The sequence below is a fragment of the Sinocyclocheilus rhinocerous genome, unplaced genomic scaffold, assembly GCF_001515625.1.
Source record: "Sinocyclocheilus rhinocerous isolate Xijiao unplaced genomic scaffold, SAMN03320098_v1.1 scaffold1053, whole genome shotgun sequence".
Taxonomy (NCBI): Eukaryota; Metazoa; Chordata; class Actinopteri; order Cypriniformes; family Cyprinidae; genus Sinocyclocheilus; species Sinocyclocheilus rhinocerous.
The window spans coordinates 1,577,692-1,590,228 of NW_015638958.1; the positions used below are offsets into that span (position 1 = coordinate 1,577,692).

Sequence of the window (12,537 nt, forward strand, 5' to 3'; positions counted from 1 at the left end):
TGACTCTGACTTCATGAGACGATGAGCATATAGACAACAGAGAGCGAATTAAATTCAGCACTTTTATTTCCAACATGCGCCCATTCATGGCTGCATATTTAATTCACGCAAAGTTACATCTTTATTGGGACAGGACTTGACGGATTATTTTACGTGACTCCGTGAGTTCGTCTCTATTTCTTCGAGCCAAGCTGCATAAACTGCATATCAGGCATTTATGTAATACATCTAATTTGTGCATTATTGGCTGTTATGTTAAATAAAGTTTACTAACGACAGTAAATCAAGTACCCGTGCACGTCGTTGTTGTCTTGTTTCCCCTCAGATGCGCTGCAATGGTGATCCTGCGCGCAATTCTCAAAACATCCACAAGATGGCAGAATTCATCGGTGAATACGATATTACAAAACCGATATCCGATTATTGTAAAATGCTTAAATATCGGGAAACATATTGCTAAATCGATATATCGGTCGATCTCTATATGTAACCATCCAAGTGCACATTCGGCGTTAAGAGCTGTTAAGATTAAAACTGGCAACTCCGCAGTGAGTCAGTGTCATGGACGTAGGACAGAGCAAGAGTAAATATCTTTTCTAGTCTATATTTCCATCTTGTAATGCCGCTGTTTTAGGTATTTTTAAAAATATATATAAATTATTTGTAATAGAGCAGACACTGTCTGACCGTGTCTACACCGGACGCGACAGTTGTCGTGCCGCGCCCCGCTGCGCTAAAAGTCTGTCTACACTTGACGCGACAAAGCGACAGTTGCAAATCATTTGAACGTAGTGTCAGTACAGTTCGTCATAAATAGAACGAGGCATCAGTTTACTGATGGGGATCGCATTGCGTCGCATCCAGTGTAGACAACATCACTGGGTTCTATTGTCTTTTGTCGGATCGCGCCACTCGCGTTCGCTGTAGACATGGTGTGAGCTTTTTTAATGGGTTATATTATAGCCCTGCTTGTTTTTAATGTTTTTATGAAATATCTGTATTGACTGCATGATCATATCATCGTATTATTTACTGCCATCAGTGCCATGCGAGCCACAAAGTAAAGCTTGGCGAGCCGCGCAATGAGTAACACTGCCGTAGAGGGTTGTTATATTACTGCACCAAATAATGCCAATCATAAGCAGTCTACAATTATGCTTATGAGTTTTGATTTAGCAGTATTATTTGTTTCATATTATTAAATGTTAATACATAGCCTTTTCCAACACTGCTACTAAAAAAAACTACAGATGTTGGCTTATTTTACATAAAAATTGGCTGTAGCTACAGACATTTATGGCAAAAAACAAATAATTTCAGGTCTATAGTGTTCTGGTTTATACCTGTATTAGTGAGAAGCTTGGTGGCTTCCAGAACCTTTTCTGTGTAGACCCCAGGTTCATAGTTGTCCATCTCAGATGTGACCACATGGACCACACGGGCAGCTCTACCTCGAATGGCTCCAGCGGTGCGATCCAGGCCGTCGACATCCTTCTCTTGCAGAGCGATGACACACTTGTTAACATCCTCCAGAATGTGATTTTCTAAAGCAAAAAGAAAGAAAAATACACAAGAGAAGCAATGTTTAAAATAACTAAGGAAACAACACTGGAGAATGTACAGAATGCTAACCACAATGCAAAGCATGAAGACAGTAAATCCTCATCCTTCATGCTGTATTTACATTGTCCCTGACTTAAGAACATTAACGGGAACCACAAGTGTGGATGAAAAAAAGATTAAACACGCACTCAGCCAGTATAGTAATGGGTGTCTGGGAAATGCAAATCAACATGGTAGACTGTAATCTGTCCTTGAGAGGAGGTGAAGGCAGTCAGTCAGCCTACAGCTTAACAAGAACTCTTAAAGGCCACGTCTGACAGAGGGGTGGTAAGTCTTTAACATTCGTGATAGAATGTCAATTCCATAGGAGAGAATTGACACTCAAGATTTTGTCTGCTCCTGAGAAGCTAATGAACTTCTTTAAGCGTGGCCACTAAGCGGCCCATGATCGTAAGTGACCCGTGTCATCAGTTGCTGATAGAGATGTAGGTATAAAGGCTTTTCACCTCTTCTGCATGAAGCTATTATGGGTCTGGTACAAACAGACAGGAGCCAATCAGCCTATCATTAGATTGAAGTAGGCTGAAATCATTCTTCACGGTTTAAAAAGCTTGTTCTTTATGACATCTGGTGAGGTTGTGTTATTGCTGAAGACTACTGTCAGAAAGTGTTTAAAACACTTATCAATTAAATGTATGAAACAGACCATATGGTTCAGATACTTAAAACAACTGTGCACCAAGATTTTTGGAAATAAATTAATACTACTTAATACTAAATAGATCAAAAGTGACAGTAAAAGGCATGCATAATGTAACAAAAGATTCCCATTCCAAATTAATGCTGTTCTTTTGAACTTTACATTCATTAAAAAAAATCCTGGAAGAAATATCACAGTTTCCACAAAATTAAGCATGCATATTTGTTTTTAACACTGATAAAAACTAAATGTTTCTTAAGGACCAAATCAATGAGAATGATTTCTGAAGGATCGTGTGACACTGAAGATTGGAGTAAAGGCTACTAAAAATTCAACTTCGCCATCAGCATATAAAATGATTTTCAGTGAATAATTTAATTTTTGGTCTTTTCCCCATTTCATGGTACTTTTTGAAAAGAGCAAAATGAATATTCTGCTAAGCATCACAAGGGTAGAGTAAATGAGCATGGTTGTCATTGAAGGTGAACCATCACTTTAACACTATCTAAGAGCCAAGATACAGCTCTACACTTTGTAACGTGGGCTTACCAGACACGCAGAGGAAGTCGTCAATGGAAGTGATGTCATCCACTGCGTCAGTAATCACTCGTACCTGTTTCTCCCACTGGTCCTTAAACAAATCCATGTTATCCTGGGCCACTTTGCTGTTAGGCTTGGCAGCCAGGGCCAAGGCTGCATTAATCACCTGCAATTACCACAAGCAACCCATTAATCCACTTTAAGACGTACAAGAACCAAAAATCACATCTACACATATGCAGATTAATTATCTGAGCCCATGTCCTCCCCGCAACAACCTTCTAAAAACACAATTACAATTGTTTCAGATTACGACTGAGATTAATGAATAAAATAAACCATGTTTATAACCATGTAAGTTCAAAGCCCCAGGATGAAGGATATAGTCATTGGAGCTCAGAATAAAAAGCAGTCAAGCCACAGTGGAGTGAGGGACATACTGCAGGCGCATCTGCGAAATGCTGCGTACCTGAGGGCAAAGTGTTTCCAGTTGGGAAGCAGCCATCCGTACCAACTTTACTCCCTCCTCATTGTTTGAGATGGAGCATGCAAGGTTAGCTACCTACAACAGAAGAATAATTCAGCTTTTTATCATATGACAAATGAACAGCGAACAAAAAAAATTTGGTTTTCCATCCCTCAAACAAACAGTTTTCATTTAACACACACCTGCTGTCAGCTGTTGATCTGATTATTTGATAAAATGGTAAAATAATACAGCAGGAAAAAAGCGCCCCAGAGGATTAAGTCAAAATAAAAGCAAAGCCTGAAATTGAGGTCTGGTCGTCTCCCCACATGGGAATATATTTCATATAATTCACAGGATGATGGCTGACAGCGTCAGGGAGTGGTTCCTAGAGACGATTAAATCACCATTCTGCCAGGCGGCTGTTAGCTCAGGAAAGTGAGAGAGGCAAATATTCCTGACACTTTCAGAAACTCCACAAGCCGCTGAAATCCAGAGTGCTGAGACAAGCAAACCCACTGCCTGTTGCTGATGTTTATAATGTTATAGAGTAAATTGTCATTTTGACCCACAAATCTACCTCCTTACTCACGATTCGCCAAACATTCTCTGCAAACAGACGTTATTTGCAGCGGCCAGTCTTTTGAGGCAAGAAATTAGATTTTTAGGGTTCTGCTGCCTCGCTTTGGCTGCACAAGCACCTCTATACAGTGAAGTAAGCACGGCACGTTGCCGAGTAGCTTCATTACTTAAGGCGAGAGTCGTTTTAATTAAATGTTACTGAGGAGTTTCACTCATATTTGTTTAGCGGGACTGCTTGGAGTTACTCTACCTTATCGTAATGTGCGAGAATTGGCTATGCCAGGAATGGGAAATCCAGAACACAAGTGGAGTGTAAATGTGAACAGAGCTCAGCGCAGTCACAGAAAACGCCCCACTGACTACAAGAGTACCACAGCCGACGCTCTTCCACTTGCTCTCTCTCCCTTAAGCACCATACTGGGAATCTCTCGAACAGCAGGGTGCCATTAGCAAACACACTAGTCAAGCATTAAAAACACATATACATGCCAACACTTTGAACAAGGAGCACTTCATGTGCAATAACATTTAGCAGCTAAATCTCATCCGATTTGATTTCACAGTACCTGGGCTGGGGGGGGGGTCTCCAGTGGTCAGTGAAAGATCTCAAGCCCACCTTTGTTAATACAGTAACTATGATACACAAGCTGCTTGACATGAAATATCTGATGGAAATGTCCTAAGGGCCACTAGTCTGCATATCTATTGGCCACTCTGGAAGATTGCAACCAGAAGGCTGCCGATTCAATCCCTGCAGGGAGCGATCCTTGACCATTACCATGGTGCCCAAGAGCAAAGCAGTTAACACCAGACATGTGCAGGGGTATTTTTACCCTTGTAATAAGCTCATGATGTCATTCTATACAAGTTTTGTGCTAATTACTGCTGGACTAGCTAAATAAATTAATAAAAATGAACAAAGAATGATTAATTTACCCATTACAATTATCACAATTTTTATGCACTTATTTGGCCAATGCATTTCCTACAGTAAATAGACCAGTTTCCAATTTTTCTGCCACCAGCTAATGAGAGTGTTACGACAAAGGCATTTTAATAGAATCTCTGATTTAAGAAAGTCTAACACTAACTAGTTTGACCTGCAACAATCAAAATGTCAATCAATAGCTTGCAGCTCGGCATAATTTCAGAGTCATTTCCATTCAAGCACCCATCCTCTTCCTGAGGCTGTTCTTTCTTGCAGTAACATCCCATCAGTGCAGCTGGTATTTCACCCCTCTGTGGCACCGCTGGGTCAATCAAGGTGTGAGTTTGTTCTTATACAAGCTGCCTAGCACATACAGTACGCAGCAAAGTGGATCCACTCTCTGTTCCTAAAGCTCAAAATAAGGTACTGACTAACAACTTTGTTGACAACTTCAGCAGTGCTCATTTGCAGATAAATGTCAAGCAGATTCAGGATGAGGAACAAATGTTCATTGTGAGCTGATTCTTATTTCCCGTTCAGGTAGATTATGGGTCTTATCACATTGGTCGGTAGATATTCCCACACAGATAAACTGGAAATGCGTGCTAGATTCAGAGAGAAAAAAAAAATCACTGCAACAGCAATTTATTTAGGTCCATGAAGAAAAAAAAATACACAGTTTTATATATAGAATATATATGGCTCTGTTTGCATGACTCACATAAAGATCAGTGCCTCAATACATTATGTGACACCAAATGGAACATCTTTTCTAAATGTTGTACACCTTCAAAGTTGTGTCATTTAACTCAATGTGTCTATCATATTTACATGATCAAAGTTTAAATGGAATGAACAGTGTTTTAAAAAGCTGTTTTGCTCAATTTTATTGTACTCCGTCTAGCTTTTCTAAATGCAAAATCGCACATTTGGTATGAACTGCCCCTTAAAAAGCTCAATATTGCATTCATTTTGCATTTAAGACAAAATACAAGCCTGCAAAATGAAAACAAATGAACTACTATTTTGGAGTAAATTAAGAAAATCTTCAACGTTTATTAAACTGCAACACTCATTTCAGTCTTCTCTCTCTCCTTTCGTGCTTCCTGTCTCCCTCTCATTTTCTGTCGCAAATGTAGTTTAGTCCCTGCACAATCGCAGTGTTCATTGAGCAGCCAGGAACCTTTGAGAACAAGGCCTTGAGGCAATAAAACTAAGCTTGTTCTATTTTTATCCCGCTTCAGGAATGATGCATTTCATGGTATAAAAACCGAACCGCCACTGTGTTTCTGAGACCAAGAACTGACACTCACAGCAAAGCTCCTGCTCTTCCTGCAAGCTCAGAAGTTCAAAGTCAATATAAGTGGCTTTCAAAATGGGGAAAAAAGGCGAAATTAACAAATAGGTAACGATGGAGTACTCTTGGGATGTATGTAGGTTGCCAGGAGGGTCTCCAACGGCACTGACTGCAACGCAAAAGCCTCTACAAAAGAAACTATTTGAATGAATGGTGGTATCTGAGAACACTATTGAGAGAGAGAGAGAGAGAGAGAGAGAGAGATGAGGAGATACGTAGCTGGCACTTTTTACAGCCCTTGGAGTGTCGACTTCATGCCTTCTGCAGCAGTAAAAAGATAGTGAGGGGAGGGAAGAGTTGGCTGCAGTTCCATTCCTGTCGTAGCCATGGATGCTTCATTGTACTGCAAATTAAATGGCCTCCCTACAGCAATAACTACATCCATATTTAAACTCTAAACAGAGCAAGAAAAAAAAAAAAAACTGTATTACACTATAAATCTTACTTGTTTATGGAAAGTGGGCCACATTTATAAAAGCCGGTTATCATTTAAAGAATAATCTTATAATTATAACTTCACAGACACACACACACTGCTGTTCAGTTTGGGATCAGTAATATTTTTTGTTTTTTTAAAGAAGTTTCTTCTGCATTTATTTGATCAAAAATCGAAAAAAATAAAAATAAAAATAAAAAAGTAATATTGAGAAATATTATAATTTAAAATAACAGTTTTCCATTTTAATATCCTTTAAAATATAGCTGAATTTTATGACTGCAAACATATTATAAATGGAAGGAATGTTTTTTTAAAACATTTCATAAAATCTGTGGGACACTCGAGGCCATGCTGACTTCTTTACGAACTGAAAAAACACTTTACATGCATGTGTGTACTTTCAGTCACTTCTTACTTTCATTTTATATTATGCTGGGCATAATAAAAGTTCAGGGTCATTATTTAACCATACTGAAGGACGAGTGCGAATCCAAGAACAGAGTTAAGAGAGGTTAAAATAATTTCCCCTCTGCAACTATCTCTCGCTGCAAGGCACGCCTTCACTGCCTGTCAAACACATATTAGACCATCCTTAGTGATGAAAGCCATCGGCAAACAGAGGAATTCCCATATATGGCACATTGTTTCAACCCACTGTGTTCGTCTTGTAACAGAAGGCAGCTACATGAATGCGGGAAAAATCCGTAATGCACATGAATACATTTCCTTGCCAACAGATTGGATACCAACCAGGAGTGAGACGCTCCAGCTATTTCAGACAATGCAGTTTTTCCCCCATAACCTATATATTCAAAACCCCTCTACCTTCCCTCCACCATACAAAGCAGACAACACAAGGTCAAGCATAAGCTGACCCACTACACAGCCGGAATACAGGCTTAATGCATTAGCAATTTGCTTTATATTAAAGAAATAAGTCACGAGAAGCTGTGCGTTAGTCGTTTTACTGGTAATGGATGTTTTTAGGCAAAGTCTGTGTCTTTTTATTGATTTTGCTACCTTAAAAAAAAACATGTTAAAATTACCATTATTATTATTACTATTATTATTAATGTTGTTGTTAAAAAATATATAAAAATAAAATGCTCATCAAGTAATATAACCTGAAAGTCTAATTATAAGCTGTTGATAGTTTCTAAAAAGTTCCTACCTGTGCAGACTCAGATGCGCAACTACACTTTCACACATACATCATCCAAACAATTTTAAAAAATATGAATAGATAGCAGATTGCATTTAATATATTCAAAGACAAAAACAGACCTTGCCTCGGCACAAGTGAGGGAAGCACACAAACCACAATCGTTTGTAAACGCCCCTCAAATGCAATTATCAAAATGAGCCCATGTTTTGTTCTTGTAATCCAGGTTTGGATTAAGGTTGGAATGCATATGGCACGACAACTGGCTAGTGTCAAACCAAGGCAATGAAAAACGTGTGAGAGAGAGGCAGAGAGGGAGACGGATGTGACTTTTTGGAGACGTGTGGTGTTTTGACTATCTTTAGCCCCCAGTGAGACTCTGAGACTTTTACTCATTATCCCTCCTTTTCCCTTCACTTTGATTTCCTTCACCAGTCTTCCCCTGAACGCAGCGTGTCACACGAGGGCCGGGCCTGCCCCCTGTGGGGAGAGGTCAGTCTGAAATGTCCCTGGATGACGTGTTACCACAGGGACTAAGATGAACAGATTTGAAAAACTAATGAGGATAGCTAACATTTCTGTCAGCTTGTCACTGGCCCTGCCAATGCGAGCATGAGATATAAAGCCCCAAGTGATTCAGCATGAAAAACATCTATCTGGAAAATAAAACACCATGAGAGACATGGCCTATTTATCGGTCATGAATACGGTCACCACAAACAGACACGACAATGCAGATTTCTCGTGAAGTCCATCAATAAGACACCGGATATCCAGCTGTTTCACATTTCCCCACCGAGACAACACTTAACCTTGGGCTCGGAGGAGTTTCACTCTTTGGCTGTGCTTAAAATGTGATTCACAGTTGTGACTGCCCATACAAATGCAGTGATTCCCTGGCTGTGGCATTGTAAACCCAGCAGCCTTACTGCATTTGTACCGCACTATAAAGTGTAAGTTTGACTCCTGTCTGACACTTCACAAAAAAAAATATGAAGCATAAAAGATAAAAGGGCTGTGGCACGCTCGCTTGGATCAAGCTGTCAAGACACAGAGACTTCAGTTGCATACCAACATAAAAAGTGATGGTGCTGACTATCGATTAAAATTTATTCCGTTTTTACATCAGCTTACACGTTGGAATCAGAATGGAAAGTTTCTCCCCTTCAAGTGTGTACTAACTACTTGCAGAAGTGCCAGCTTCCATTTTTTTTGTTTTGTGGGTGGCATAAGGCACTTTTAATTAGCGATTTGTAAAGCTAGATATTACTCTCAAACCAGAAACTCCTCTAGTATCTGGTATAATTAGGATGTTTCAGGGTGTGGCTCGTCAATAGGGGAACTGACACACATCCTACAAACTATCTTAAATGATCTAACAAATAAGGCTAAATATTTAAAAACTTCTATTGCACAGAGCTATCATAGTTCTCACAATATCTACAGATTATGCATAATAATGGAAACGTTGCTCACAGCAAGTGATTTGAAGTCTGACAGTAATTGTCTTGAAATCTGTTGAAGGCGGCGAATTTGTTACAAAAGCGATGCTTTGATGGGGATGAATTTAGAGATGCAACTTCTCTGCAGCACGTTCTAGCATGCTGTCAGCATACCAAAACCCTCTCTGAGAAGCAGAGCCTCTTAAATCATCCCCTCTCAAGCACAGCATCCTAAAATATGAAAGTTTAAAAAAACATTAGATAAACTCAGTGGTCGACCACCATAATCGGTTAGGCTGTCTTATCCGGACTCATCTCTACATTTAATTTAGTCTGGCAAAACACCTCGCATTTCGTTTCATGTTAGTGACAAAAACAACAAAAGCAAGTCAGATCAGGGTTTCTGCAGACTTGAACAAGTTAAATTTAAGACTTTTTAAGACCTTTTTAATACCACCTTATATGAAATTTAAGACCTAAACCTGTAATGGAAATACACATTTTATTACATACATATATGTAATATTTAATGTGTATAAATTAAAAAGAAAACAATATCAATGCTGTAATAAATGGTATTTATTACTATGATATACGGTGAACTTTTCATGTCAGCAGACAATATTCCATACAAAATATCCCTGCAAAATAACTGCATCACTGAGATTTTTGGTGGAGTAAACAATTTATTCTTAAGCAATATTTTCATCAGTGTTCTATCAGCTTTTACATACTTAAATCTGCATATTTACCTTTACAAAGGCCTATTTTAAAACTTTTTAGATGTATGCATCATCTTACATGTTAAATTATTACAATTTATCAATAAATTAAATATACACTATAGGGCTGCTACCAGTCAGATTAAATAATTTACACTGCAAATAACAATAATTACAACAGCAATAAATAATGTTATGAGATTAATGTTTTAAATGCATTTATGAATATACAAATAAGAAATGTTGAGGGGAAAAATGCATACTTTTCAAAATACTTCTCAACTGAACTACCAGTAAGTGACGGTAAGTCACTGAACGAAAGAAAAAATCTTCGGTCTGTCCAATGATTGTAAACATCATTAGGTCCGTCAGACTGAAGATATTTTAGCGGTAATGAGACCAAAAATAATTAAGACCCATCGAATCCGAATTTAAGACATTAAGACTTTTTAAGGCCTTATATTAGGAAAACGTTATTTAAGACATTAAGACTTTTTAAGGACCCGCGGACACCCTGTCAGATACAGTGCACAAAATCAATTTTGGATCAGAATTGGTCTGTGCATTTCAACACAGACTTCTACCATAAATCCTCTAAAGAATCCCCTAAAGAGCTTATCTGATTTAATGAAAAATGTCAACAAATGTCTTAAAGACAACAAACCTACAATCACCAATCATGTGTGCTCTCTTCGAGATGCCATGTTAAACAAAAGAATAGCTAATCTGGAGGAGTACAAATAATGTTCCATCATTCGTTTTGAAATAACTCCAGAATTTAAAATCTGCAACAGACGAGGGACAGTAATTGGCACTTTATGGAGCAGAAAACAGGTGCCTACCTCAATCAGTTTGTTGGCGTGCTCACGGAAAACTTGGGCATATTCCTTCACCTCCTTTTCATTACCATTCTTGGCAGCCTCGATCAATACCAGCAGTGGAACATTGGTCTCCAGAAAAGAGTCCGACACGTGGTCCATCACAGCCTTCCGCAGCTGAAATGATGAATACGCAAACACACAAATCCTTAGCTAGTGTTTGATCACTCGGAGCACCTGGGTTTGGTATATTCATTTTTTAATATGCAATGTAAACAACGTGCATCTAAAGAGAGACAGTCATATGTCATGTCATTAAAGAGAAGGACATATTCTTGTTGACACCTATAATCAAAATGAATGTGATTCTGTGCACTGCTTCAAGGTGAACAGACCTGTCTGCGCAGGTCACGGGTCTTCTTAGTCATCCTGTCGATGGCCATGTTCAGGGCATCGCTCTTCTCTTTATGTCCAGCCTGTGATAAAAACAAACAGGGGGAAATTATACTTAGTCTTATTTAAACTTGTTATAGTCAGGCTCGCTGGGAAAAAGAAAAACGACAGGTGGGAGTTAAAGCTGAGGACTGAAAGGACAAGACAAACTTATGAGATATGATGGATAAGATGCATTTTTTACAGAGGAAGAAAAAAGCAAACCAGCATGAGTCACTTAGATGGTTACAACCCCCTGTGGCAAACATTTAATTTCATTCTTAAAAACTTTGTAGGGGTTTTGGTTCTTTTACCCCCACTTTGGCGTTCATTGTTTCGTATGACTAACGTGACTCATGGTACTGTCAGGAGGCACCCACCCACATTCTTTCACCGACACATTTTTCAGCTCAAAACCAGAGTTTTTGTCTGTCACTTTCTTGAGCTGGGTTTAAGCAGTCCATGAAATAATTCATGACACAAATAGCTCTCCTGCAGTGCAAGTACAAAACAAAAAAAAAAAAGAACAAGAAAGGATGTAGGGCAAAGGAACACGTAAAGAATAGTTAAATGTGACAGATTCTTTTGAACTGGTGTCCGATTCTTCCATCCCCAACCTTCTTCCATCCCCAAGGATTAAAATGTAAGCAAGGCATTAAGATTTTCAAATAAAACCCATTATGTGATGGGTCAGACAGCTTTTAACAATACACAAAAGTTCAGAGGAAGGTAGGCAGGAGGAGTTAAGCCTGGTCAAGCAGAGTTCACATGTTAGCCAACACAATGACTGTCGGAGATAAATCTGAGCAATTTCCACACTTTACAAGGCGTTCACTTGTCCAGCGCTTCAAGTCAGGTTGGCTAGCGTTGGGAAAGCAGATCTCTCTCACATGCCCCAGACAAACTGCTCATGTGCAGTGGGTAGGTAAATCTCCAGCACAGGGAAATGCCTGGGGGAAGGCCGTCACAGGGGCACAAGCAGCAAAAGCGTGACAGTCAATGAAATATGGCAGTGGCACTGGAGGTTCGCCCCCCCCCCACATCCTCACCCCATTGGGTTGGTACACGATAGAGGAGGCAAGCGAACGCCATCGGCCTTAATTCCCTACTGTTTTTTATGCCAGTCGGATGAAAGCGCTTGAGAACAACATAGGCTCTCCAGCGTAATAATGGTGAGGGACTGTCGATTCTAAATCACTAACCTACAGATGGGTTGCTCATTGAGTTGAACAAAAATTACCTAGATTAGCACAAATGGTGCATTCATCCAGAGCGTAAGTAAGAAAGCTCGATGGATATTACCTATATGATCGCATGTTTCCCGGGAGGGTAAAATGACTTGGATCACTCAATATTGATTTTGCTCCAAGCAGCTCCACTTAATTG

At 39.3% G+C, this 12,537-nt stretch overlaps 1 protein-coding gene across 1 annotated transcript in view; it reads right to left on the reverse strand.

The window, feature by feature from the left end:
- Positions 1 to 12,537, reverse strand: part of LOC107750356 (catenin alpha-1) — a 108,537-nt gene that overhangs the window by 34,535 nt on the left and 61,465 nt on the right. The window contains exons 8-12 of the mRNA XM_016565709.1: positions 11,115 to 11,195; positions 10,744 to 10,896; positions 3,273 to 3,365; positions 2,813 to 2,969; positions 1,344 to 1,544 (exon numbers count right to left, since the gene is read on the reverse strand). Of these exons, the coding sequence (XP_016421195.1) occupies positions 1,344 to 1,544; positions 2,813 to 2,969; positions 3,273 to 3,365; positions 10,744 to 10,896; positions 11,115 to 11,195 (685 nt within the window). The remainder of the gene's footprint in view (positions 1 to 1,343; positions 1,545 to 2,812; positions 2,970 to 3,272; positions 3,366 to 10,743; positions 10,897 to 11,114; positions 11,196 to 12,537) is intronic.